We start from the raw sequence: 27,429 nt of genomic DNA on the forward strand, positions 1-27,429 counted from the left end.
AATTCCCGGCGAGTTCCGGGATCGACGGCTTAGGGCGGAGCCGCAACATGGCAGCTCCGGGAGCTGGTGACCCTCTGAATGCTAAGAATGGAAATGCTCCATTCGCTCAGCGCATCGACCCGTCGCGGGAGAAATTGACCCCTGCGCAGTTGCAGTTTATGCGGCAGGTCCAACTTGCCCAGTGGCAGAAAACACTGCCACAGCGGCGAACCCGGAACATCATGACCGGCCTGGGCATCGGGGCCCTGGTGTTAGCAATTTGTATCCGTCCTGGCTATACGGCATGTGGGGTTAGGGAAAAGGGAACAAGACGTGTAGCTTTTAGTGTGTGGGCAAAATGGGGTTCATACCTAATCTTACTATATTTACGCTGCGCTAACTGGCTTAGTAATAACAGTTGGTTAAGGGTTCAAAAAGAGCAAAAGGGCGGCACTCCAAAATCATTTAATTTGGGGAAATAGCAAGGGTGTAGAAGAAAGGAATGCCCAAATACTCTGTGATTTCCTGAACCCACCCTGCCAGATGGTTACACCTTCTACTCGGTGGCCCAGGAGCGTTTCCTTGATGAGCTGGAAGATGAAGCCAAAGCTGCCCGAGCCCGCGCTCTTGAGAGAGAGAGAGCGTCAGGACCCTAACTGTACCGACCATCTTCAAACTGCTGGAGCCCCTGTATATGTTGAATGATGCCTGGTGGTCTCGCAGCATCGCTGGCATGCTAACTTCAGGCTATGATTGAGCTCAAGAAGCCAGAGACTATGCGTTTGGCCACTGCCAGTGTGTGGGGGGCTGGGGGAGGATTGCTTACTCCACATGCAGTTTGTACAGTTACTCAGCCCTTTTTATTTCCTTGTTTGAGAGGTATGCGACCTTGCCTTTCCCCAAACTTTGTGGTTTCCCCCATTCACCTCCCTGGGGCCCAACTGTTAAGGGGGAGGGTGTGGCCTAACTACAGAGTTGGAACCTAAAGTGGGAAAGATAGGGTCAAGTTAAGAGTAATAAAATGAGTCATCTCTCCCGAAGCCAAGCTAGTGTGTGGGGGCTGAGAGAGACACACACATGGCACTTCACGCTGGAGAGCTCCCTGGCTCTAGCCACAGCGGTGGCATTGCCCCAGGGACTTGTAAATGTTTAACTAGAATTACTTTTTCCGTGAGATCTTTCCACCTGATTTAAGGGAGAGATTACTGGACTGTTTGAGACCGAACCAGGTCTTGGAGGGAAGAAGGTCACTCTTCTGTTCTCTGCCTCTAAGAACAGACTCTTAATGTCACGGCCTTTTCCTGTGTCTAGCTTGGTGGGTAAAGTATAAACAGGAGTAATTTTATTCTTTTAACATTGACTGGTAACATATACAGGCCTAGGGTGGGGTCTGGAGGGGAGTCATAGCTTGGCCATTGGATCATTGGTCGTGTAGTTTCCTCATGAGCTGGTGGCAAAAAGCCAGAAAGCATGGCCACTTGCCTCCCATTGTGAGAGGAGAATGGCTTCGGTTCCTCGCCCTTCTTACCCGCCTCACAAATCTTTGCCTCCCGTCCCTAAGGCATGGAGGACACAGACCCACAGTCTTTCTCCTCAGTATTTTTATTGGTTGCTGTTAACTTTGGTAGCATGAACACAGCTCCCACACTCTCCCAGTTGGAAGCTGTCCGTCTACAAGCATCTGGACTTGGATTGCGTAGTGGTCAGCCGTTGCCTGGGGAGGAGCAGAAGATGCAGGTGGGGTAGGCTACAGAAATGAGATTTCCACACAGCAAAGAGAACCCGTACATTTGGACTCTTCAGGAGAACACAACGCATTCTCCGTGCCCATATAGGCCTTCTTTCTACCCCCTCAGTGCTGGGGTGTTCTTTGCTGAGTTGAGTTGGTCACAAAAAAACATCAGATTCTGAGAGGCCACGGGCCATGGTGGGGCCCTGGTGTTGGGGAGACATAGGACTTCTGGTCTGAATTCACTGAAGGGGAAAAGAAAAACGCTGAAGAAATGTCCAAAGAAGAGGAAGGCAGAGCTTCTGCCAACCACCATTCCCTCAGCTCTCCCTCCCGTGGGCCCGCCCCTCACCATCCTGCCAATATCCCCGGCGAATGTCACCCCCTTGCTTGCCCGCTGCTCCTGGGAGCCGGTGCTGCTGCCACTCAGAGAGTTCCTTCGCATGATGCCTGGGAGCAGGATGAGGGAGGGAAAACACTAAGTGGAGGGAGGGGCAGCGAGGAGGGGGGATCGCCCCCCAGCACCAAGGGTAGACCGCCAGGGCCTGGAAGAAGACCTTGCCAATGGGGAAGGAGTCTCAAGGGAAAGATGAAAGCTGGGTGGCTGCCATCTCACCCGGGCCAGGGGGATCAGAGCGCTGCAGGCTGTTGCGGCGGGAGCTGGGAAAGCTCCCCTTGGAGAGGCGGCGCTGGCGGCAGGACAGCATGGCAGCAGGAGCTACGATACCAGGCGGGGGCTGCTTTCCAAGCCGGCTGTACAAGTCCTCGATTTCCTTCTTCTGGAGCGTCTGTAGTGCCTCCACTTCTGACAAGTGCCTGAGGATGCACCGAGGGCAGGAAAAGGCTAGTCAGACCCTATGTTCTCTCAGGTCCCCCTCTCGCTCTGCCATCTTCCCCAGACTCACTTCTGCCGAAGGTTCTGCAGCTCAGCCCAGAACTCCTCGTCCTCCCCGCTGCTCTCTGACTCCTCGCTGCTCAGACACAGGCTGCTGTAGGAGTAGTTCATCCACACCGGGCTGGGCTGGCTCAAGATTGGGGAACTGCCCCCAAGTTGGGGTTCCTTCCCTTCATCCTTTTCCTCATCGAGCGCAACCCCCAGGCCCTCGGCTGCGCGGTCGCTCTCTGCCAGAGCCTCCCTGGTCTCTGGTCCTCCTGAGGCACTGTCCTCCGTGTCCGAGCTCTCTGAGGTCAGCTGAGGGCGTGGCAGCTTTAGGGATCTGGAGAGAGTTGGGGATGCTGGTTGCAGGGGAGGCTCTGCTGGTTCCTTGGATGAAGTCACTTGGAAACGGCCAACAAGCTGGGGCTTTCCCTCTGCGGGGAAGATAAGGAGGGAGGTGAAGAGGATAAAAGAAACCTAACAGAATGTTAGGGGGTGGGGGTGGGGGCGACGTCAGGGATTAGAGGCCTCACCTTCAGATATGGGTGCCAGTCTAGCATCACCCAGTAGTGGATGAGCAGGATTTCCCGAAGCCTGCAGAAGTGTGTGTTACCATGAGGAAGGGAAGGATCCAGAAGCCCGCCTTGTTATCCTAGCCCTCTTCCTACCCCACTTACCTCATTCTCTGGCTCAGCTGTTTGGGCTGAAAGGCTCTCCTGGTCACAAGAAGCAAGGGAAAGGGGCAGGCTAGGCAGAGGACCTGGAGGGGCTGGAGGAGACTGAGAAAGAAGCCCAGGGGACGGGGACAGCAGGGACTGGGCCACAGTCATCACAGCCAGAGAGAAGGCACTAGCCAGAGAGAGGAGAGGGGCTGCTGTGGTGGAGGGAAGAGGGGGAGGGGAGGGGCAGACAGGAAGAGAAGGGGGGCTGAGAGGGACTTGGGAATAACTAGGAGAGAATGGGAGGGCAGAGTTGATGGGAAGAGAAGAGGAGGGGAGTGGAACCTGAGAGGCACAGGAGGGAAGCAGGGAGCTGGGAGCCGGTGGATAGGGGTTTGAAGAGACCTGGGAGAACGGGCAGGGATGGCATGAGGGTGAAGTGATAGGAAAGATGGGGCATGGGAAGACAGGAGGGGTTCCAGGGGAAAAGGGGGTTCCAGGGGACAAGGGGGTGCCAGGAGAAGACGGAGAGGTGGAGAAGGCTGCCCAGCTCCTCTGTTCTGGGGAGATGCTTCTCTGGAGCTCTGCTGAAGACGAAGGGTTGAGATTGGAGACCACCAAGCCCATACCCTCCACAAGATCAACCCAGAGGTTGGGGGTGAGCTGGTACAGACATAGAACCTACCATTGGATGGGCCTGGGAAGGCAGGCAGAGCTGCAGGCTCTTCCTGAGGGAGAAAAGGGGCCCTTAGTCACAGAGGGGAAGTTGCAGACTTGGGATTCTTAAGATACAACCCATGAGCCTCTAGGAATCAAGACACGAGTTTCTTGGGATTCGAAAGTGTATGTGCTAACTAAAATATTTAGAGATAAAGAGGCATGAGATCTGCCAACATGTTCTCAAGTGGTTCAAAAGAACATAACATATAAAACAGGAAGGATAGGAAAGCTAGTTAAAAAAAAAATATTAGTGGGCTGGAGAGATGGCTTTCCCAAAGATCCTGAGTTCAAATCCCAGGACCCACATGGTGGCTCACAACCATCCGTACTGAGATCTGATGCCCTCTTCTGGAGTGTCTGAAGACAGCTACAGTGTACTTCGATATACTAATAAATAAATCTTTGGGTGGGAGCAAGTGGGGCTGACTGGAGCAGGCAACCTTCATTCCCAGCAACCACGTGATGGCTCACAACCATCAGTACAGCTACAGTGTACTTATATACATAAAATAAATAGAATAAAGCTTAAAAAATATATTAGCAACCAACAAATCTGGGCTAAGGGCATCTAGGAATGTGCTCTACAGTTCTTGTAACTCTGTGAGTCTGTACTTATTTCAAAATAGCAAGTTGAAAATCTTCATTCACAGTTTCCTAGAACAAATCTGCTGCTTTCATCATACTCGCAAAGTAAGAGACTTTTTTTTTTTTTCGGTTTTTTTGGATTTGGTTTTTTCGAGACGGGGTTTCTCTGTATGGCCCTGGCTGTCCTGGAACTCACTCTGTAGACCAGGCTGGCCTCAAACTCAGAAATCCGCCAGCCTCTGCCTCCCAGAGTGCTGGGATTAAAAGTGTGTGCCACCACCACTGCCCGCTGTAAGAGACATTTCTAAGGCCCTCAAACTCAAGGGAAGTTAACCCAAGGAGAACTCTGAAGGTAGACTCTGCTCCTGCTGAAGATGTCTAGAGGCCTGACCTGAGGGCTCAGGGCATCTTCAGCGGCCTCGGGGGGACCAGCATCCCTCTTCAGCAGGCTCTCCACTCGCTGGATGATCTCCCGGATCCGGCTCAGGAATCCATCTCGCTCCGAGGGCAGAATGAACTCATTATACACCTGGAAGGGGTTATGGTGTGGGAGGAAGGTGTCATGTCCCCACTACTACCTTGCTCCCGATGTTTAAACCCAACTGGTGACACCACTGCATCATTTGCTAAGTACATGCATGCACCACTGCATCAACTGCTAAGTGTGTGTCTTCTGTCAGACACTTATGGTCAATGAGAAATGTAGACCAGGAGGAAAGGAGTTAACATTCTTAGGGTGCATGTGCTGTATGCACCAATGCTGTCATGTATCATCACAGTTAACACCAACAACTGACTATGGTCTATTAAAATCTCCCTTTGCAGTAAAGATAACTAATGCTCAGGCATGCTCAGATGTCATCTTCCTGAGATGACATCTCAGTGAAGTTCAGATGGCCCAGGGCTGGAGAGATGGCTCAGGAGTTAAGAGCAGTGGCTACTCTTCCAGAGGAACTGAGTTCAGTTTCCCGTACCCACGTGGCAGCTCACAACTGTCCATAATTCCAGTTCCAAAAGACCTGACATCCTCACACAGATATACATGCAGACAAAACAGTAATGCACATAAAATAAATAAATAAATAATTTAAAAATGTTATTTGGCCAGGCAGTGGTGGCATACGCCTTTAATCCCAGCACTTGGAGGCAGAGGCAGGCAGATGTCTGAGTTTGAGGCCAGCCTGGTCTACAGAGTGAGTTCCAGGACAGCCAGGGCTACACAGAGAAGCCCTGTCTCAAAAAAAAACAGTAAGTAAATAAGTAAGTAAGTAAGTAAGTAAGTAAATAAATGTTATTTGAAAATTTCAGCTGGCCCAATGCCACACTATTTGAACTCAGGTTCACTGAAAGAGTCCAAGTTCTTTCACAGTTGCATGCTTTTGAACACAATGTCTGCACTCACATAACAATTATAAAGTACACCACATGGGATCCCATTCATACCTGGCAAGTAAAGTTAAGTAAAACAAGCATCCATGGTAAATGTCACTTTCCACTCCATAAGCATTGAGTACCTGAGATTGGGAGCCAGGATCTCACTACATCACCCAGGGTGGCTTTGAACTGGTAGCAATCCTATCTCACATTCCTCAGGGCTGGTATATGCCACTATGTCCAATTTACTATGTATTTGGATTCTTTTTTAACCACAATTTAGCCAGACATGGTGATACATGCCTTTAATCCCAGCCCCATGGGAGACAGAGGCAGGCAGATCTCTGTGAATTGGAGTCCAGCAGGGTCTACAAAGTGACAGCCAGAACTACACAATGAGACCATGTCTCAAAAATCACAAAAAAACAAAAAACAAAAAGAAAACACAACACCAATACCAACAACAGGAAACTTCACAATTTAAAAAATGTTAATGATCTGTAATTGGGGCAGCAAAATGGATAGAGCTGTCTGTCACCAAGCTCAAATGTATGAGCCCAGTCACGTGACCATAAGGTGAAAGGAGGAAAATGATTGTTACTGGTTTTCTTATGCCCTCCAGACACAAGTAAATGAATGCAATAAAAGTCTGTAATCACCCTCCCCAATGCTATTCCAATGAAGAAACAGGTCATGTACCTCTGGGGATGGGAGAAGCTGGGATAGCATCACACCATGAACATTTGATGCAGAACTTTACAAATGTGGAGTCAGAAAAGCAACCCTTCCCTGAGGGTCTATAGCCATTTACACACATCACTATATTAGATCACATCTTTGAAAAACACACAGTAATCAATAAACAGCGGAGGTTCGGAGAGATGAAGAAACAGTCATGAGGGGCCAGGGTTGTAGCTCAGTGAGTCGGCACTTGCCACAAGACCCTGGGTTTGATCTCCAGCACAACTGAAGGAGGAGAAAGAAGGGAAGAGGAGGGAATAGAGGAGAAATGGAGCCTGGCCACGCTCACCAAATTTCAGCACATGAAATGTGAACTCAGGTATTAGAGAAAAGCTCAGAGACAAGCTAGTTCTCAACCTTCCGGTCCCGACCCCTTCAGGGTCATATATCAGATATCCTCTATAGCAGATATTGCCATTATGATTCAAAACAGGAGCAAAATTGCAGTTACGAATAACATCAGAATACTTTTATGGCTGGCAGGCACCACAACAGAAGGAACTGCACTAAAGGCTTGCAGCATTAGGAAGACTGAGGGTTGGGGCTGGAGAGATGGCTCAGCGGTTAAGAGCACTGACTGCTCTTCCGAAGGTCCTGATTTCAAATCCCAGCAACCACATGGTGGCTTACAACCATCCCATCCGTTATGAGTTCTGACACCCTCTTCTGGAGTGTCTGAAGACAGCTACAGTGTACTTACATATAATAAATAAATAAATCTTTAAAAAGAAATAAAGGCAGAAGTCACTACCACCTTGTCAAAAGTGTAAACAAAATATTTAAAAAAAAAAAAAAAGAGGAGGGTTGAGGGCCATCGCTAAGCTAGTCTTTCTTTCAGTCTCCCCTCGCTAGCCATCAGAAGAGAAGGAAGAACAGCTGAGGCCAAGACACAGCCTTATGAAAGGCAGAACAGTCTGAAGACAGGACCTGGTGCAGTTGGACGGACTATGGTGTAAAGGCCACACCTCCTAGTTTCAGAGTCACAAATATTTGATGACGATGCGGCAAGATTAGATCCAAGTCTCAAACACTGCTACAGAGGAGTGGATTAGTGGGGAGACGAAGGAAAATGGATCTGAGTTCAGGGGTGAGTCACTTTGGAGTGTGTGGCTTCTGGGTGGTCATGGCAACCATGGGGGTTTTTCAGACCTACGGATCCCCAAGTAGAGAGAAGCAGAGGCAGGAAGGCACCCAGACATTTCAAGGAACTACTCAGACATGTGTGTAGCTTAATAAAGATGCTGGAAGGGTCAAGAGACTTGACTGAAGATGACAAGCCTTAGGTGCCGGGCCAGGTGATTCTTTTCTTTGTTCTGGAGACTAGGTGGATGGCATCAGAGGCTTTAGGGAAGAATTCCTGAAAGCAGATGTTTCTCCATCACCTGACCCCTGCCCCTCTGCTCTGTTGAAAGTGTCTCCTACCAAGACTTCTAACAAAATACAGTACGGGTCTTGCTGCAGGGTCCCCTCTGTGCTGCCTCCTTGGAACTCATTTTTGTTTTTTTGTTTTTGGGTTTTTTTTTTTTTTTTGGTTTTTTGGATTTGTTTTTTTTCCGAGACAGGGTTTCTCTGTGTAGCCCTGGCTGTCCTGGAACTCACTCTGTACACCAGGCTGGCCTTGAACTCAGAAATCCGCCTGCCTCTGCCTCCCAGAGTGCTGGGATTGCAGGCGTGCACCACCACCGCCCGGCTGGAACTCATTTTGTCCTCACTAATATCCTTTTCCTTCTTGGGCTTCAACGTCCTGTCTTTCAGGACCTTGTCATCTGCTTCTTGTTCTAGAACGGGAAGTTTTCAGGAGACTCCCTCAAAGCTTCCTGGTCTCTCACTTGCAGGTCTATTTTCACCTTCGGCTCTGGACTGAGGATTCCCAAACTCATCCCTCTCCAGCTCTGCCTGGCCATTTCCTGTTGCCATGGAGAACCTTAACTCAGCTATTACTCAAGTTCATCATGACTAAAAACAAAACAAAACAAAAACAAAACCCTGCTCTCATTTCCGACTTCTCTCTGAGTAGCCCGCTCCTCTTCGGTCCTCTGACACAGGTTGTCCTTGATCTCCCTTCCCCCTGCCTCCCTAGCATATCAACTCAGCAAATATTTATTGGGCATCCACCACCCACACTGTAGGACATCAAGAGCTTACTGGACTGCACGGCGATTTTCCTGAAACAATCCTACTTTCAACCTTTCTTCTCCCATATTTCATTTTTCCTTCCTGCCTATCTGGCTTCCTGTTTCCACCCCCCACCCCTCCAAACCCCCTCACCCCCCACCCCACCCCCATCAGAGTCTTTACTCCTAATACCTTCCCCTATCTCACAGCAGAACGGTCTTTAAAACCCATTCTCATGCTGGAGAGATGGCTCTGTGATTAAAAACACTGGCTGTACTTCCAGGGGTCCTGAGTTCAATCCCCAGGACCCACACGGTGGCTCACAACCATCTGTAATGGGATCTGATGCCCTTACTCTGGCATACAGGTGTACACGCAGCAGAGCACACATACATTAAATAAAATAATTTTTTAAAAAAAGTCTAAAAAAACAAATGAACAAACAAACAAACAAACAAAAAACTACCCATTCTCATCATGTCCCTCTTTGCCTGACTTCCTTTGTTTGCTTCAAAGTCTCATATAGCCTGGGTTAGCCCCGAAGTGTTGTGCAGCCAAGGATGACCCCAATCATTGATCTTCCGGCTACAGCCTCCCAAGAGCTCAGATCACAGGCATGCACTGCTCACAGTGGTCCTTCTTTAGCTCTAGTGATATGTTCTGAATTCACTTCCCAGAACACTCCTGTAGGATCCCTTTTCTCCAGTGACAGTGGTCTCCTCCCTAAACCCTCTCAGTACTCAGCACAGCACTAAAGGCATTGTTCATGCCATGCTTCCAGAAGGTCATGCCCTTTCCCTGCTTCTGCACCACCCCTACTCATCTGCCAGGGCCTAGGGGAATCCCACTCCTTCCCACGATGCTCCAGTCCATCCTTTACTTCCAGTCGCCTGTGGCACCTCTAGCAGGAACTCTTATCTCCCCAGTCCACAGAGAGAGCAAAGTGCTCAACCTGACTAAATACACAGAAATGCCCCCCCACCTCCTCTGCCCCCACACAAAGGCCAAAGCATCTTCAGCGTCGCCCTGCCAACCAGTGTTTATACACCCTTGCTGCAGGGTCAGGGTATAAATGTCAGCACCAGTGGATACAGGGAGGGAAGCGCGCTTACATAGAATCCAAACACTCTGTCACCATCTCTCTCCCCCTCACCATGGCAGCTGCGATTTCTTCTGGGCTGTCCCCATCCAGATCAAATCGGAACGTCACCATCTTGCTGTTGTGAGTCTGTAGCTGACACTCGACAACTCTGTCGTTCTGGTCTGAGACCTTCGGATTCAAAGTCAGCAGAGGGAAGAAATCAATGCCTCTGCCTTGTTTTTCCACCCTGCTGTAGCTGATACACTCTGGCCAGAGTGGAGCTTGAGAACAGATTCTACGCCCAGAGTCTGGCATTGAAACTAGACTAGATGCCTCAAAGCATCACCAGTCACACAGGACAACTCCACTTTTCTGCCCCGCCCTGCCCAGCCCCGCCCCAGGCAGTTCCCTACTGGTCCTGTGGGTTATTGTTCAGTTCCTGGGCTATCCTTACACTAGTGACCCGGAGCCGGGATCGGGGTCTTCGTCGAAGAGTCTTCACTGGGTTTTTCCTCATTTGCCCCCCTTCTCCCATGTCACTGAGGCCTGACGCCGCATCTGAGGCATAGCTGGACCAGGGAAAGGAGATGGAAGGGTTTCAGTAGACAGTGGGAACCCAGAACATTCTGTGTCTCACCCTGCTACCCCAACTTAAACCAGAACATACCTGTCCCCAGGAGAAAAGTCACTGCCAGGGCCAGACCGTGGGATGGACAAGGCAAAACCCTGAAAGACGACAGAATTCATGAGATCAGGGGATAATAGCTGATGATGATGGTGGAGACTCCGGGAAACGGTGTCAGGTTGTGGGGAGAATACTAGGGAATTGGAGGCATATGGGCAAGAATAGTGTGTTTTGGGAGCCCAGGGAACAGGTTAGGGGGTGGGATTCAGGAGAGAGGGATAGGTCTTGGACTTTGAATGGCTGGAACCTCCAATTCCCTGGCCTGGAGACCCCCTCTCACCGAGGGCAAGCAGAGATGGGACTCGGCGGGGCTGGATGGCACCCCCCCAGGGGGCTGAAGGGCAGGGTCTGAGGTGTCCAGGAAGCCGGAGGAGCTGAGGTAGCCATCAGTCTCGCAATCAGCTGGTAGGGGAGGAAGTGGATCAAAAAACAATAAGAATAATAAAGGACTGTGGTGGGAAGGGAGGGGGACCTGTCAGAGCAAAGAGGGGCCTGGAGCCAGGAGAGAATTGTGGGAGCGTTTGTCCACAAAGGAAGGTTCTGGACTTCTGGGACCTAGAACTCAAAGTCGGGGTGACTTACACGTCGTAGATGAACAGCTGGCATGGCGGAAGAGGAAGGATTGGTGCTGGTCAGCCTCTGGCTCCTCAGGCTCTGGCGGGAAGGCACTGGGAGGACCAGGAGCCATATTCACAGTTGCTGGAGGAGGTCCTGAGTCTGGTGGGAGAACCTCCAATTCCCTGGCTTTTCGTAGCTTCTCCCGCTTCCGCTGGATGGCAGCAACCCGCTCTCGAACTGCACAGGCCACTGGCTGGTAATCGGCTTCGCAGACTAAGCCCAAGGCTACCTGGAGTCAGGATAGCAAGGGAGACACAGCTTCGGATTCCCCCCACAGGCCAAGAGGGACTGGGGAGCTACCTAAGCTAGCAAAATGATCTCTGCATGAAGCACGGGCCTAATTCCAAATGCTCGTGTAAACCTTCAGGTAGGTAGGTGTGACTGAAATCCCAGTGCTGGGGAGGCGGGGAAAGCAGAGCCCGTGGGCGGGGCTTGCTGGCCAGCCAGACTAGTCTAATTAGCAAGCCCCAGGTCCTAGGGAGAAACCCTCTCTGCCCATCAACCCCAGAACTCTGGAGGCAGAAGCAGGCAGATCTCTGAGTTCGAGGCCAGCCTGGCCTACAGAGTGAGTTCTAGGATAGTCAGGGCTACACAGGGAAACCCTGTCTCAAAAAGCAAGGTTGCTGGTTTCTGAGACATGACACCCAAAGTTAACTTCTGGCTTCCACATCCATACGCACACACATGCATACGCACACACATGCATACGCACACACATCGGTATACAGCAGGGGTGGGGAGAGAGGATAGAGGGAGCAGACAGATCCATCAGGACACCTTTAAACTGACTTTACAAATCTGCACACACACATCTGTAAATGGAGGGTGGTTGATCAGGACACTTCTTTGAGGCCTCTAGAAATAAGGAGGGAACTATTTATTAATTAACAACCATGTAAGTTAACTGAACTCATCATCCTTAAGTCTTCTCAATAACATTATGGGATAAATTTTGCCACTGTTGTTTTGGACATGATTCTGCAATCATAAAGACCTGAATTCCAAGCTGGGTGGTGGTGGCGCACGCCTGTAATTCCAGCACTCTGGGCAGCAGAGGCAGGCAGATTTCTGAGTTCGAGGCCAGCCTGGTCTACAAAAAAAACAAAAAACAAAAAAAAAGACCTGAATTCTGGTGGCTGGAGAGATGGCTCTGCAGTTAAGAGCACTGACTGCTCTTCCAGAGGTCCTGAGTTCAGCTCCCAGCAACCTGGTGGCTCACAACCATCTGTAATGGGATTCGATGCCCTCCTCTGGTATGTCTGAGGAGAACCACAATGTACTCACATACATAGAAGGAATGAATGAATGAACGAATAAATGAAAAAAAAGATCTGATTTTGGTCTCCAGTGTCCATGTAAAAGCATGTGCATACATGTATACATGTGCATACCCACACACACAAAGAGTACATTACACACACAGGAATCCCTTGCTCCCTTACAGATAATAGATCAAGATTTAATATTGAGGACAGATAAAATGTCTCTGTGTTCTCTGTGTATAAAGGTGGCCACTGCCAAACCCAACAGTCTGGGTTTGATCCCCAGGGTCCACATGATGGAAGGAGAGAACTGACTCCCACCAGTTGTCCTCTGACCTCTACATGCATGCTGTGGCACATGTGACCCCCACATACATATGCACAGTGTCACACGCAACATAAACAAGATGCTACTCTAAACAGGCTGAATCTCAAGTCAAGCTGGGCCATGCTCTGGAGACTGCTTTGGTGCCAAACAGTCTCCTGTATCTCTGGCTGGCCTGGAGTTCACTGGCTGGACTCCTAAGAGATTCATCTACCTCTGCCTCCTGGGTGCTGGGATTAAAAACAAAATAACAACAACAACAGCAACAAAAAAAAAAAAAACCCAAAAAAACAAAAAACATGCCCTGGGGTTGGAGAGATGGCTCAGTGGTTAAGAGCACTGACTGCTCTTCCAGAGGCCCTGAGTTCAATTCCCAGCAACCACATGGTGGCTCACAACCATCTGTAATGAGATCTGATGCCCTCTTCTGGTGTGTCTGAAGACAGCTACCGTGTACTCACATACATAAAATAAATAAATCTTAAAAAAAAAAAAGACATGCCCCACTGAGCCAGCATGGTCTCAGTGAGAATCCTATATTCTCACGCCTCCATCCATTCGGGTTCTCTTCAACAAGCTTTCGGGGTTCTGCCCTGGCATCGTCTGTCTCCCACACGTACTTTCTCCTCCACTAATCTCTGCCTGTCACCTCCCCTCGTCTTTTCAATCAGTTTAGCTGTGGGCTTTGCCGGGTGAGTGAAAGGGCCACCAGATTTCAAACCAGCTGGAGATTACATCCCGCTTTGTCATTTGTTTTCTCAGGAGTCTAGACAAGACAGTCAAACTCTCTGAGCATGCTCCCCATAGTCCTCCCAAGAGGGTCACGTGACAAGTGACAATGCTTTTTTTTTTTTTTTTTTTTTTTTTGGTTTTTCGAGACAGGGTTTCTCTGTGTAGCCCTGGCTGTCCTGGAACTCACTCTGTAGACCAGGCTGGCCTCGAACTCAGAAATCCACCTGCCTCCGCCTCCGAAGTGTTGGGATTAAAGGGGCGTGCGCCACCACTGCCAGGCATGAAAATTCTTTCTTTCTTTAAGCCACACGTAATGTTAAGGAGCACCTACTATTGCTTAACAGTAAAGGACTGTGAAAAAAATCAATAAAATATTATCTGACCACAGATTGTTTCTAGTCTAGCAGAGGAGAGAGACGGGAAATAGTCAGGTATGAAACAAAGCCCAAGATTTGCGGTTGTATTGAGACATCCCCATCCACGGATCTGAAAAGAAGCATTTAGCTTTTACACTGGAGGAGTGACCGTTGATACTAAGCACAGAGCGGGAAAGAGACAAAGAAGGTGGAGAGGAAAAAATAACAAATAAATTGCCAAGAAGGGCATTCTGTGATAAATGAATCTGCAAGGCAAAGAAGTGAGGTTAGGGTTTCCAGGATTTGTTCTGGGGGCAGGGGGGGGGGAGAACCCTGGTGTGCGCGTGCGCAGGTGGATTGGAGAGACAGACCCCTGTAGGGGCTGCAGCTCTGGGTAGGTAGCGCCGCACCCCGCCCCTCCTGTTGACTGCTGGCAGGATGGCTGAACTCTGTACACATTCAACCAAAGCAGGATCTATCTATATCCTCCTCACCATCTCCTGAGCCACCTCCTCCGCAGCGTCCCGGCCAAGCTGGAACAGGAACTCGATGGCCTGGTTGTCCCGTGGGCGCCCCCCGCGCCGTGCATCCTCCATGCGCAGCCAGAGTTTGAGACCCGGCTTCTCTCCGTCATCTTCCTCTGCCAGCTCCACGTGCACACCCCGTTCCTCGCGGAAGAATGCGTGGGCCAAGAGATCCTGGATGGTGAACCTGGGGAGCGCGGAACAGTGAGCGCGGGAGACCGCTACCACTGACTGCCCCATCGGCTCCATCCCGTCTCTGCCCCAGACCCCACCTCACCTCTCGTTCTTATCCGTGCGGATGCAGCCTTCAATGATCTCCTTCACCTCTGGCATCTTCACCTTGTAGAAGCTGTTGGGCTTTGTGCCCTGAGAGAAGGGATCTCATGAGGCCTCGGGCTGCCTGCGACCCACTCTGCAAGTCTGCAGTGCAGGCGGGGGTGGGGGTGGGGGGCGCCAAGGCTCGGGTCGGGGAGGATGCTGGTACTGAAAGACTTGATTTCAGATCCCATTCCCTCCATATATTGTTGGTGTGACCTTGCCCAAGGCTTCTGGCTGATTGTTCTCTCATTTGTAAAGGGTAGAACGTTTGCCGGGCTCACCTAGTGGGGCAACTAGAAAGATCTACTGAGACTAAATGTGAAGTTGTCTGTAAACTCTTTGGATTACACATATTCTTACCAGCTTGTGTGAAGGTTTATGTGCATACATTTCTGCTTCGTCAGAACATCTTTCTGTCTGGCCTGGTTTTATTAAGGATATGTGTGTGTGTGTGTGTGTGTGTGTATATACACACATATATACATAATTTAATGTATATAATATATACTCTTAATATATATGTTAATATAATATATGCTAATGTTATATACAAATATATGAGTATATAAAGGGTACTACACACAGGCTAGTTAGAGGATAGAAGAGTGGGAGAGGCACTGGGGATCCCTTCTTCCCCGAACCCCACCCTTCTCACCGAAGTGACCTTGCGGTAGATTTGTGCGGCGTTCTGACACTCCGAGTAGGGATACTCAGACGTAGCCATCTCCAGCATACACATGCCAAAGGCGTACACATCCACAGCCTCGTCGTACTTTTCCTCATACATCTCAGGGGCCATGAATTCCGGGGTCCCTATTGGACCCACAGAAAGGATCAGGCTTCTTCCTCCTGGTTTCCTCCCTCCACTTGAGTATATCACACGGGGGTGGGGGTGGGGAGCCTTAAGAGCCCAAGAGCAACCCCAGGAGTTCTGGAGTGTTGGTTGGTTGACCAACTAGTGCCCAAAGCCTATGCTGGGGGCAGGAAAAAAATGGGTCTCCCTAGTGCAGTAGCTCTGTTGGAGCGGAGTGAGGGGTCCCATGCTCTTTTCTGATGCAAAGGAACTAGTAACGGCAAGGGTCCTGCTGGAGAGACGCACCAATGACGCTCTTGGCAAAGGAGGCGCGCTTGAGCGTGGCCAGTCCAAGATCTCCGATTTTGACAGAGCCTGAGGGGCCAGTAATGAAGACGTTGTCACACTTGAGATCTCGGTGCAGGATGGGGGGCACTCGGGAATGTAGAAAATGAAGTCCCCGTAGGATCTGGCGACTCCAGCGCTGAAGGACTCGGGGTTTCATTTCGCGGAACCGCCTCAGGTACCTGGGAGAGGGTGTGTCACCGTGGTCAGGGTGGGGATATCTATCCGGGGCTGGAAAATTCCTTCCTAACCCATCCTTGCCACCACCTCTGCCTTCTCTGCCAGCATTATTTTAAATTAGACCCGTCTGGGCCGGGAAGAAACTGAGTCAATGAGTGCAGTGAACAGGTTACAAAATGATTCTGATGGTAAATTCATAGATAGGGCTGCAGCCAAGGATGGTGCCTGGAAGGAATGACTAACCGTCCCAAGCGTGGGGAGGACTAACTTTTGTCTTGAAGGGTGAAAACAGGGAAGGATGGAGACTTTCCAGGCTGAAGTGACTGTTAAGAATGGGTGGAATCACAAAGAATTGGGTTTGTCTGTAACTTCCGCTCAAGAGGAGAGTGTGTTGGAGGGACTGACCAGACTTTACCCCCAGGGCAGCGGGAAATCTTGAAGAGGTTTAAAAGAGGAGGAGGAGGAGCAGCAGCGGGCAGAGGTGGCGCATGCCTTTGATCCCAGCACTAGGGAGGCAGAGGAGAGTGGATTTCTCAGCACTAGGGAGGCAGAGGAGAGTGGATTTCTCAGTTCGAGGCCAGCCTGGTCTACAGAGTGAGTCCCAGGACAGCCAGGGCTATACTGAGAAACCCTGTCCCGGGGGTGGGTGGATGGGGAACCAAAAGAGTCAGAGGGTCAGGTTTCCCCTGGGTTGCAGGAAAATAGTATAACTTGAAGAGAGAGCAGACTGGAAGGGCCCTCCCTTGAGGAGGGCTGCTGGGAGTTGGGAGGGTGTCAGCAAGGTAGGGGCAAAGATGAGATGGGCGGGGGAGGGGGAACCCAGTGGGAGGATGTTAAACAAGGACTTAGGAAATGCCACTGTAGAGAATGAGGGTACAGCGAAGACACCTAAAGTTTTGACCTGTGTGCGCGGTACACATTGACCCTCACACAGACTGCTAAAGTGGGAGAGAGCATGGTTTCAAGTGTATAAGTTTGAAGTGACTGGGAGTTGTTCCTAGAGCCTCGGAGTGGTGTTCCATCCTCCCCCCTCCCACCCAGGCCAGAGCTCACGTCTTGAGCGTGCCCGAGGTCATGAGTTCTGTGACCAGCACGATGCAAACCTGGCCCCTCAGCACCGACTTCCACGAGTCATAGAAGCGGACGATGTTGGGGTGCTGCAGGCCCTTGAGCATCTCAACTTCCTCGGAGAAACGCTGCCGTTCAGCCCGAGAGAGTTTCCGAGTCTGTAGGATGGGGTGACGGGGGTCACGTCAGTTCCAGACACCGCCCCCCCCCCCCAAGAAAAACATGGAATATTTGGGATAGAGCTGGGGGAAGAAATGAGGACGGGAACATATAGTTAGGGTATGGTTGGTGAAATTGCTAGCCAGAAGGGCTGTAGACCCCCAACTTTTGGTTGGTCCCTTCTTATTGCTCTAAAACACATCCACCCTGGGCCTGGGGCAGCACTCTGGACCCCCTGCTGGACACAAGCGCCTTTATGCAACCAGGTCTGGGAGCTATGCACTCAATAGCGTCTTTGTGGCCGCCAGAGCAGACCGTGGAAGGGGCGGGGTGGGGTGAGGGGGTGTGTGGAGGGGTGGCAGCCGGCAGGCAGCAGGCAGACCACGCAGGGAATTGGGGCCATCAAGAGGTTAGCCCTAAAAACTAGGAACTACAAATAGACAGAGTCAGAGGAAGATACCAAGAAAGAAAAGATCCAGGGCCAGGAGACTGCTCCCTGCCCCCCATGGCTAGAGCTGCCCCACCCCTCTTCTCCCTCTCCCTCTCCCTCCCCCTCTCCTGAGTCTGGCTGATTTTCCTGGCCTGGCTTAGAGCCTCCGACGCAGCACTAGCAGTCACTAGGGGAGAGCCCTATGCCAGGGCCAAAGTGGAAGGACCCTTCCTCCTGTTTTTATACCCTAAAAATTTCCGGGACCACTCACACTTAGAGTGGGAGCCACGAAGGAAGAAACTGCCAATCCACATCTTCCTAAAGTCCAAAAGCTGCAAGGCTGAGCCCTTGGCAATGGAAAGGGCAACCCCAGGTATGCTTAGGGATGAGAAACTGGACTGGACTCCAGCTATAACTAGAGCTTCCTATTGCTTCTTGAAGCTGTTGAGAAGTCTATTTGTAAAGCTGACAGCTCCAGAAAGGGCCTGGAGAACCCCCCCCTTCTGCCACAACTACCTTAAATCTTTCTGGAGGTAGAGGGGGCCTTGTCCTCAGCCCCTGGACTCTCTCACATACTAAGTTTGTAAACAGGGAGGAGGAGGAGGAGGAGAAAGAAAACCAGAGTCACAGAGGAAGACCAAAGTAAGACTTGGAGGAGCAAGAGAGGAAGGGGCAGCGGTACCCGGGAGAGACTAGAGGGCTACTGCTGCCCACCCAGTTTTCCAACCCTCGGATTTGTATAGAGGTTTGAAAGTGACATTGTCTATGCTCACTGGCCCATTGGCAGCCACTATATACCACCTGCCTCAGTTTCTCCTGAAACTACCCAGTCAGTAAACTCATGCCGGCAAGGAAAGCAAGAGTGCCTGGACAGCTGACAAAAAAAAAAAAAAAGTGATCCTTCCTTTGATATTGTCCTCCAATGTCCCCAACCTAAGACCCCCCCACAAAGGCCCCAACCCTAGGTACCACCGAGGGGGTACCCAGCCACACCTGCAGCTCACACCAGGCCACCTCTACCGTGGTGTCAGTGTCTAGTCCTCGATACACGGTCTTGAAGGAACCTCTTCCAATCTCAATGTCAAACTTGAGGTATCGGCCGTCCGGAGACGTTGCCACAGCCTGGGTTTCTGTGTCCTCTTTTTCTTCCTGCTCCCGCCGCCGTTCCCGGGCTGCAGCATCAGGAACCCTCGGTGGCTCTCGGGACCCTGGACCTCCTGAAGGTCCCGTAAGCTCAGGACACGCAGAGTCTGCAGCCTTCACGGGGGCTGCTCCAGTCCATGCGCCCTCGGGGGGTTCTTTAGAACTTGAAGGTGGGCTCCTCGTGGGGCCAGCGGAGTCCGGAGGATCCGGGGGTTCAGGAAGGAGTGAGGCTGGTTGAGACCAGGAGCTCAGCAGTCCCAAATCGACTGAGCTGCGGCGGCTGGGTCTCGAAGAGCGCGGCCGGGGCTCAGCCTTTCCAGAGAAGCGGCGCACTCGGCGAGGAGGTGGCCCCAGGCGGGTCGGCCCGGTGGAGGTGAGAGCTGGAGGTGGCCGCAGAGCCAGGTCAGCCTCGGTTTGAGACATGGGGACCCCGGTCTCCGTATTTCGAGGTGCTAGCATAGGAAGGGCCGGGCGCCGCAGACCAGAAAGCCTGGCGGCTGGAGGCGGCAGCCTTGACAGGCGGACCCGCTGGGTACGCAGCACTCCGGCTGAGCTGCTGGGGCCCCAGCCCCCGCTGGCCTGCCCGGCGACCCGCCCCCGACTCCACCCCCGACCCGCCCCCAACCAAGACCGGTCCTCACCACCCAGGGCCGCCCCCTTGTGAGCCTGGCGTGTTGCAGTGTGGAGCTGCGGGTACTGCCCCTCATCTCGACCGCTGCTCAGCCCCCGACTGTGTGCCCTGCTTTTTCCAGAGTCCACGCCTTTAAACCTTCTTCCCGGCAAGAGCGGAGTGAGTGGGAGGCGGCAGCAGGGACGCTCCCGCACAAGAGGGCAAACATGTTTGGGGTGGGGGAGTTGGAGAACACTGGAACAGGAGATGAAAAGTGACCGCCACTCCTATGCCTCAATGAGGGGGAGGTGCACCACCAGCCTGCACACCCTTGATAAGGCAGCGTTACAGTCCCAATCAGAAGTAGCGCCCCAGGCCTAACAGCATTGGAAAGGTAAGGCTTTCCTGGCTCAGCAGTGCCTGGCCTGCACAAGGATGGGTTGGTCATCCTCCTTCCCCACCACCTGGCCCCAACCAAGAGCTTGTCACCCATCAGCTCCACCCCACCTGGGCCTGAGCCTGGCCCTGGCCAGAAAGGTTGTTTTTGCTGTGGGCTCTCTTTCCTCTCCTTGTGTTTGCCAAAGTCTTCAATAAACCAAAGTCCACATCCGGTTTACCCCCCCAAGCTCCCCTTGGCCACAACTACCCCACCCAGACCATCAGGGGTGGAGGGAGGGGCTTCAGAATAGTTCAGGACTTCCATGGGAGAGCAATAAGTGACTCCGATTTAGAAAGCAAGCAGTCTGTCCCCAAGCTGTGTTCCACCCGCACTCCTCCACACAACCCACCCAGCACATGGCAAACCACAGGCTCACTGGAGCCCCCCAGGCCCTTCTGTACAAAGGCCAAAGGATTCTTCTCTTCCCTTGGCTGGGACTCAGTCAGGTGGAACTCCGCACCGCCTTCCCTTGTTCCAGTTCAGCAGTAGTAAGAGGCAGACAGTGGGAGTAGAGATTTTAATATCATAAATCAGAGTGGGCCCGCCTCTCCCGTCGGCCCTTCTGGGGCTTCCTATCTTACACTGCCTGGAAGGCTGCCTGCAGCCAGGGCTTCCCCATCCCTAGGGAGGATCCAGCACCAGCCTGAGGAGGAGGCAACAGCAGCTAAAGGAGTGGGAGGAGAGAACTAGTGCAGGCGCATGTAGGCGGGTGTGTACTTATGTGTGAGAACACATGTAAAGTGTCAGGTTTATAGACCCTGGCACAGGGACAGGATAGGATGGGAAAGGAGGTAGGGCAAGAAACATCCTTTCTCCGTGGCACTGTGGGCTTACCCTATCCCAGGGACAAAAATGGTGGGTTGCATGGGAAACATCCCTAAGTCTAGCTTTCAGGACTTGAGCCCTTTGAGTCTGGTGGAGTGACAGATCCCGTCTGTGGGGACACTAGGTCTGTCTCCTTTTGAAAGCCCTGGAAAAGTGGGAGGTAAGAAGTAAAGGAGACAGGTCTCTGCTAGAAGAACTTGACTCCTCGGCCATCGCTGACAGTGATAATCTCAGCCTTGTGCTCTTGCTGCAGGGCCTGCAGAGCGCGCAGCAGGGTCGCCTCATCCAGCCCGTGGAACTCTAGATAGGAAGAGATGGTCAGTCAGGGATACTCAGTTCTCAAGGTGGTTGAACTAGAACCTGAGACCTTCCAAAGCCAGGATCCTCCATTTGTATGCTGTCTGCACAGCTGCAGCTGTACCTCACACTTCCTGGGCATTCCTGGGGAGTAGGGAACAGAAGGCAGCCTGTGTCAGCATGAAATGAATCGGGCTCATCTCACCCTTCTCAATTCTGAAGGACCTGCCCTCTGAGCCCTCTTTCCCTTTGTTCCCATCAAATATCTGATGTACCAGGGATACCTTTTGCCTTTAGGACCACAAAGTAACCCTGATAATCAGACCTAAGCCAGTGCCCATGCACTGGACAGGGACCCTATCCAAACATATCTGTACAAACCAGGAGGATCTGCCTTAATACATACAAGTGTAGTCGGTAGCCCCTAAGTCAGGAGACTGCTGAAGTTCAGAGCTAACACCTGTCCTTTCCGAACTGTAAGGGCGCCAAAGGCCAGCAGAGTATCTAGACCACTGATATGGGATGATACTCTTGGAGATGTGAGAGGCAGCAGACAAGCCTTGACAGGCTTGCTCACCTCACCCCCTGAGGGAGCCCAGCTCGGGTCAGGAAGTGAGCATTCTGGGGAAGCCTCCAGCTTTGCACAGGCTGAGTGGTGGGCCGGGCCAGGCTGCAATGCTGAACTCATGCGGTGCTTGCTAGTGGGAAGAGCAAGCAGAGGCCTGCAGGGGAGGGGAGACAGCCAAGAGGTATAAAGTACTGGAGCAGTCACAGCCTGGCAGAAACCCCCACCCCCCTTACCCTGGCAAAGACTGAAACCTTTGGTGATCCTGGGGATCAGAATAAAGAGTCATAGAAAAAAAGAGCTAAGAAGGTGTTTACTCTACTCGAAAATCAAAGACCATACAAATCCTTGCCTGGCACAAACCCAAAGGTTTTAAATGGGTTGGGGGTGGGGCTGGGGGTGTTGGCCCAATACCTGCAGCTGACACCCACAAATCTTGAGCTCTCTATAAGAAGGAACAGTGAAAGAGCTTGAGTCAGCAAGGAATGAGATTCCAAGCTTAATCCCCCACGCTGGTTCCTCAGCTGGCTTCTACAGCAACGATTCTGAACATTTCCCTGAAAAATCTTATAAAATACACAGACATCCACACCAACAAAGAGTTGTTCTGTTTGTGAATTCAAGTGGTATGAAATGTTTAGATGAGAGTTTAAAAGTTTTGCACTGGGCTGGAGAAATGGCTCAGTGGTTAAGAATACTCACGACTCTTATGGAGGTAAAGGGTTCGGTTCTCAGCACCTACATGACAGCTCATGATAGTTCTAAGGGACCCACCCAATGACCCCTTCTGGCCCCTATGGGCACCAGGGATTGTGTGGTGCATATACAAACATCCAAGTAAACACTCACACACACACACACACACACACACACACACAATAAATCTTAATTAAAAAAAAAAACCTTAGAACTTTTGCATTATGGAACGATTCAGAGACAGAAATGGTTAGTCTGAAGATGCATTAAACTAATACTGGTTGGGAGTTGATGGCACATGTCTTTCATCTCAGAACCTGGGAGGCAGAGGCAGGCAGATCTCTTAGTTCAAGGACTGCCTGGTCTACACAGAAAGTTTTAGACAACCAGGGTAACACAGAGAAATCCTGTCTTTAAAAAACAAAACACTGGCTGGGCGATGGTGACACACGCCTGTAATCCCAGCACTTGGGAGGCAGAGGCAGGAGGATTTCTGAGTTCGAGGCCAACCTGGTCTACAGAGTGAGTTCCAGGACAGCCAGGGCTACACAGAGAAACCATGTCTCAAAAAACCAAACCAAAACAAACCAAAAAAAAAAAAAAAAAAAAAAACACTGGCCAGGCGGTGGTGGCGCACGCCTGTAATCCCAACACTTGGGAGGCAGAGGCAGGTGGATTTCTGAGTTGTAGGCCAGCCTGGTCTACAGAGTGAGTTCCAGGACAGCCAGGGCTATACAGAGAAACCCTGTCTCGAAAAAACCAAATCCAAAAAACCAAAAAGAAAGAAAGAAAGAAACAAACAAACAAACAAAAAAAAAAACCGCTGCAGAAAAGAGGATTCTGATGCAAGAAGTGGAAGAAGACAAAGGCCTTACCTTCATCCTCCGTGTCCTCCCCACTGGTCAGTTCATACAGGGTAAACACAGAGTTATTCTGGCCACTCCTGGAAACCTGAGGGCACAAATAATGCGGGCTGAGCAAGGACTGAGAGTCTCCTGGGAGGGTGAACTTCAGCTCTACCCTCTTTTTCTCCAGGAATGGTACCTACACCCAAATGAGAACTGTCACCTCTGCAGTGTCCTAAGCCTGTAAACCCCACAGGTGCTATATTTGTATGTGTGTACACACATCTGAAACCACTAAACCACAGTCTTTCACGTGTCTCAGAAGTGACCTCTCCTTCTGGCTATTTTCTGTTCAGGAATGGGTGTTGTGCATTTGTTATATTTAGGCTGCTGGTGCTTCCTTCCCCCCTCCTCTCTTGGGAATGTTTGGAGTTGGTGGTAAGTAGGAATTTGAGGGACAGAGTATTCTGTCGTCACACCCACACTGGTTCAGAAGGTCTCATTCATGTAGACAACACCATGAACGCACAGTGGGAGAGGGAACCCAGGTTTTTTTTTCTCTCCCTTCCTTTCCCCATTTATCTCCTGTGGCCAGAGGCTCCAGCCAACAATAGCACTCATGGTTCCCAGTGCTGCATTCTCCAAACATGGCCTCACGTAGCCTCTGGCCTCCTACAGTCAAAGAAAGAGAGATTCTGTGCAGGAGAAACATTGCATCACTCAAGGACAGTGGCCAGCGAGGCCCATGCTTCCTCTCTCGCCCACTCCCCACTCTGCCAGGTTTGCATCTAAGGACGCCAGCTATCTGTTGGGCACAGGCAACAATTCTTTGCCATGGGTCATTGCCTAGTGCTTAGCAGGGTGGCCTCACCCATTGGTAAATGAGTTTCCCCCATTCTTCTGGCCTCCGCCACAGGATCAGGAAGCTGGACTTACTCTTATCCAGCCACTCGAGGTTCCCTGTAAGACAGATACTTGTGAAGGCATCATGCTCTAAAAGAGGCACAGAGGCAAATACCAACACTGGACAGAGCGGACCAGACTCTGCTTCCAGAACAAGAGATACAATATTTATTTTACTATTCTTATTTATAAGGCATCCTGTTCTCCTTAGTCTGAGGCCAGAGAGGGATTTTAATTCTGTATACTAATGGAGGGGGGGGAAGAACTAGGCCATCTCAGAATATTTAAAGCTTCAAGCTGGGGGGCGGAGACAAAAAAAAGTCACTAAAAGGAAAAGAGTTGCCCTGCTGTGCCCTCAGGACAAAACCCCAAGTAAGAAGAAGAAAAGGAAGGGGTGGGGTGGATAGATGGCTCAATGGTTAAGAACACTGACTATTTTTCCAAAGGACCCAGCTTCAATTCCCAGCACTCACATGGCAGCTTACAACTGTCTGTAACTCTAGTTCCAGGGGATCTGACACCTTCACACAGACATAAGAAGGCAAATACCACTGTACATTTAAAAAACAGTGTTAACAAAAATAAAACAAAACAAAACAAAACAGGGGGGCAAGAGAGATGGCTCAGCGGTTAAGAGCACTAACTGCTCTTCCAGAGGTCTTGAGTTCAATTCCCAGCAACCACATGATGGCTCACAACCATCTGTAATGGGGTCTGATGCCCTCTTCTGGTGTGTCTGAAGAGAGCAATGGTGTACTCATATACATCAAATAAATAAATCTTAAAAAAACAAAACAAAAAACCCCAGGTATTTGAAGAACAGAACCCACCTTTCTTCCTCAGTTCTTCTAATACAATCTGAATCGATTCCACGGGAAGTTTCCCTGGTTTAAGGTTAAGGGGATGGCCTACATGTGAAATGGGTTAAATAAAAAATTTTTGGAGTTAGGCCCATGAGGAAGAATCACCTAGCCCCTCCTTTCTCTGTAATACACACATGCAATTTTTGAAGAGGATATAAATTTTCATTTCCTCAATACTTTAGAAAGGGAGGTAAAAAGAAGCTTCCAGTGAGAAGGAAGAACTAGCAAAGTGTGGTACAGAGGCCTGTAATACCAACTTTCATAAGAAGGACACAGGAGAATCACCAGTAAAAGGACGGGCTGGGCTATAGCGATCAGTTCTTTAAAAAAAAGGCAAGAGTTTTAGAAAATAAAGGGTGTTACTCTTTCCTTCATTCTCTGCCCTTTTCTCCACAAATTTTACCTATGAATCAGGCAGCAAAAATAAATGACCCTCACTTCCTGGGAGAGGTGGAGCAAGAACAGAAAATTATTCAAGATGGTTTGGGATTTGAGCTTCAAAGAGAGGAGATTCAAATAGTTTTAAAGTTTGTAAAGCTTGGGATTCAAAGACCCCAGTACTCACTAACTAGGGTAAGGGGAGCTTGCACTGCCTGCAGAAGTGCATATAAAATGACTGTCTGCCATGTATTTTAGCTGTTTCCCAAGTCCAGTTTGAATAGAAGCCTGCCTACTGTGGGTAAAGAGAGGCGGGGAGATGCAGTCTGGGCATGTAGAAAAGTGTGGGAGTGCGTGTGTGTGGGCTATGGAAGAGCCTGAGGGAGGATACGCTGTAGCTTGACGTTGTTGAAGAGCGGGCTCTCCTGGGCTTCCATTACCGTCATGCTGGACTGTTTGTGCAGGCGGCAGAAGGACAGAACCAGAGAGCACCAGGCGGCCAGCTGCTTCTGCCGGGTGTCCACGTTCGGCTGTAACCTGCCGGGTGAAGGGAGCGGGACACAGAATTAACGAGTGTAAGAGGGCAGAAGCAGCACCAGCCCAGCAGCAGCACATTAGGGGAGAAAGTGAGGGGCTGACTGGACAGAGGGCGGCCGGGGGCTCCTTTCTCCCCTGGAACCCCAAGTGAATCATCAGGGCTGAGCCCTGGGCCCCGGGGACGGGAGGAAGCTACACTGGGCTTCTCAGGGTCTGAGCCTCACGTAAAGAAGGGCGGGAAGCGGTACTGCCACGGCCACTCGAAACTCATCGCCATCGTAGTAGCCCAGAAAACCCGGAACCGACAGGGGGCTTCCGGTTTCCGCCTCAGCATGTCCGGGCCGACAGCACAGCAGAAAGGTTCCGGACTCCTCTCGGGAGGCGCGCGGTGAGATGGGAGCGGTCCTTGTCACCTGTCAATCTGCTGCTGTCTAAAGAAAAACTTCAACAAGAAGCGCAGAAAGAGCTCTGGAGACTTCTTGTTTAAACAGAGGAAAAAGTAGTGACTTCTACAAACTGTGCGGTCAGCCGAGTGCAAGTTAGAATCCACATCTGGAGGCTTCTTTACCTTGGTGTCGATTACCAATCAATTTAAACTCATGATTCCGAAATCTCCTGTATTCCCACCCAGGTTGAATTCACTTCAACTCTTACATTTCCTGTAGGTCCATGGGAGCGTATTGTGTGGTTTGTATCACTATACGCGATTTTCAAAGAATCAAAATTTTTTGCTTTTTTTTTTTTCAAAGAATCAAAACTATCATTTAGCTCTTAACTTCTTCCCACAACCTCACCTTTCTAGACCCCAGACTTGGAATGCCTTGGGTTTCATCTGACTCATACCCAGCCGACACTAGTCAGATCTGTCCCTTTGCCTGCCTAAACTACCAGTCAGTTCCCAAACCAGAATTACTGTTTCCATTCTCCCAACAGTACTTTCACTGCTGAGCTGTGGAAAATTGCTGAAGACCAGAACATGTTTACTGAGTCCCAGGCTCGCTGACTAATCTCACTACTGGACTCTCAGGGGAGGCTTGTTGGATCTAGAAATACAAGTTTGGGAGTCTTCTGACCTGACATGCAATATGAACCCATTTGAGGGATGAGAGCGCTAAACAAAAGGTTTATTGAAAAGAAGGCTGACCTTGAGCTGCTAGGAAATGCACACCTTTAAAGATCGAGGGGACGCTGGGCTGTTTTCATTGATTCCCTGTTATCATCATTCAAGATAGTCTGCCTGTGTCTATCTGTCTGTTCTCTGCAGAATGATTATGAGAATCCCGTAATCTCTCTGTCACGATGTTTAATTCATAGCTCCAAAGCTCCTCACCATTTTTCTTCCTTTTCCTTTTTTTTTCCCTTTTCCTTTTGAACTCAAAACTGTTCTTCCTTAATAAGACTTTGTAAGAGTAATGTTAGCTGAGCATGCCTTTAATCCCAGAGCTCAACCTTTAATCTACTGCCTCAACCTTCTGAAAACTGAGATTACATATGTGTGCCATGTCCATGGTCTGGTTTTTTTTTTTTAAAGATTTATTTATTTATTTTATGCATACACTGTATGCTATCTACAGACACCCCAGAAGAGGGCATTGAATTCCATTACAAATGGTTGTGAGCCACCATGTGGTTGCTGGGAATTGAACTCAGGGCCTCTGGAAGAGCAGTCAGTT

General features: G+C 50.5%; 3 protein-coding genes across 6 annotated transcripts; 1 reads left to right on the forward strand and 2 right to left on the reverse strand.

The window, feature by feature from the left end:
- The first annotated feature begins 7 nt into the window (after positions 1-7).
- On the forward strand, positions 8-1,019 carry LOC127695547 (cytochrome c oxidase assembly factor 3 homolog, mitochondrial). The gene is made up of 2 exons (XM_052197778.1): positions 8-261; positions 523-1,019. Exons 1-2 carry the CDS (start codon positions 48-50, stop codon positions 633-635), a joined length of 327 nt encoding a protein of 108 aa, XP_052053738.1. The 5' UTR covers positions 8-47; the 3' UTR covers positions 636-1,019.
- A 543-nt stretch (positions 1,020-1,562) lies between these two features.
- Wnk4 (WNK lysine deficient protein kinase 4) lies at positions 1,563-19,363 on the reverse strand. Of its 3 annotated transcripts, none has more exons than XM_052197769.1 (19): positions 18,649-19,363; positions 17,052-17,224; positions 15,780-16,000; positions 15,336-15,493; positions 14,640-14,728; positions 14,333-14,549; positions 11,128-11,392; positions 10,826-10,947; positions 10,528-10,586; positions 10,315-10,429; positions 9,933-10,049; positions 4,941-5,078; positions 3,930-3,972; positions 3,263-3,828; positions 3,119-3,179; positions 2,614-3,019; positions 2,325-2,524; positions 2,061-2,158; positions 1,563-1,953 (listed from the first exon to the last, which is right to left on the reverse strand). In XM_052197769.1, exons 1-19 carry the CDS (start codon positions 19,255-19,257, stop codon positions 1,951-1,953), a joined length of 3,660 nt encoding a protein of 1,219 aa, XP_052053729.1. In that variant the 5' UTR covers positions 19,258-19,363; the 3' UTR covers positions 1,563-1,950. The 3 variants fall into 3 exon arrangements, with proteins under 3 accessions (XP_052053729.1, XP_052053728.1, XP_052053731.1); XM_052197768.1 differs by having other exon boundaries at positions 3,263-3,831; XM_052197771.1 differs by lacking the exon at positions 1,563-1,953 and having other exon boundaries at positions 2,078-2,158; positions 2,266-2,524; positions 3,263-3,831.
- A 986-nt stretch (positions 19,364-20,349) lies between these two features.
- Positions 20,350-26,081, reverse strand: Vps25 (vacuolar protein sorting 25 homolog). 2 transcript variants are annotated; one of them, XM_052196420.1, is made up of 6 exons: positions 25,981-26,081; positions 25,611-25,756; positions 24,809-24,862; positions 23,947-24,035; positions 23,106-23,181; positions 20,350-20,972 (listed from the first exon to the last, which is right to left on the reverse strand). In XM_052196420.1, the coding sequence occupies exons 1-6, from the start codon at positions 26,031-26,033 to the stop codon at positions 20,860-20,862; spliced, it is 531 nt and encodes a 176-aa protein (XP_052052380.1). In that variant the 5' UTR covers positions 26,034-26,081; the 3' UTR covers positions 20,350-20,859. The 2 variants fall into 2 exon arrangements, with proteins under 2 accessions (XP_052052380.1, XP_052052381.1); XM_052196421.1 differs by lacking the exon at positions 20,350-20,972 and adding an exon at positions 20,979-21,113.
- Positions 26,082-27,429: the final 1,348 nt, after the last annotated feature.

This window comes from Apodemus sylvaticus, chromosome 10, assembly GCF_947179515.1.
Source record: "Apodemus sylvaticus chromosome 10, mApoSyl1.1, whole genome shotgun sequence".
In the NCBI taxonomy this organism is placed as follows: domain Eukaryota; kingdom Metazoa; phylum Chordata; class Mammalia; order Rodentia; family Muridae; genus Apodemus; species Apodemus sylvaticus.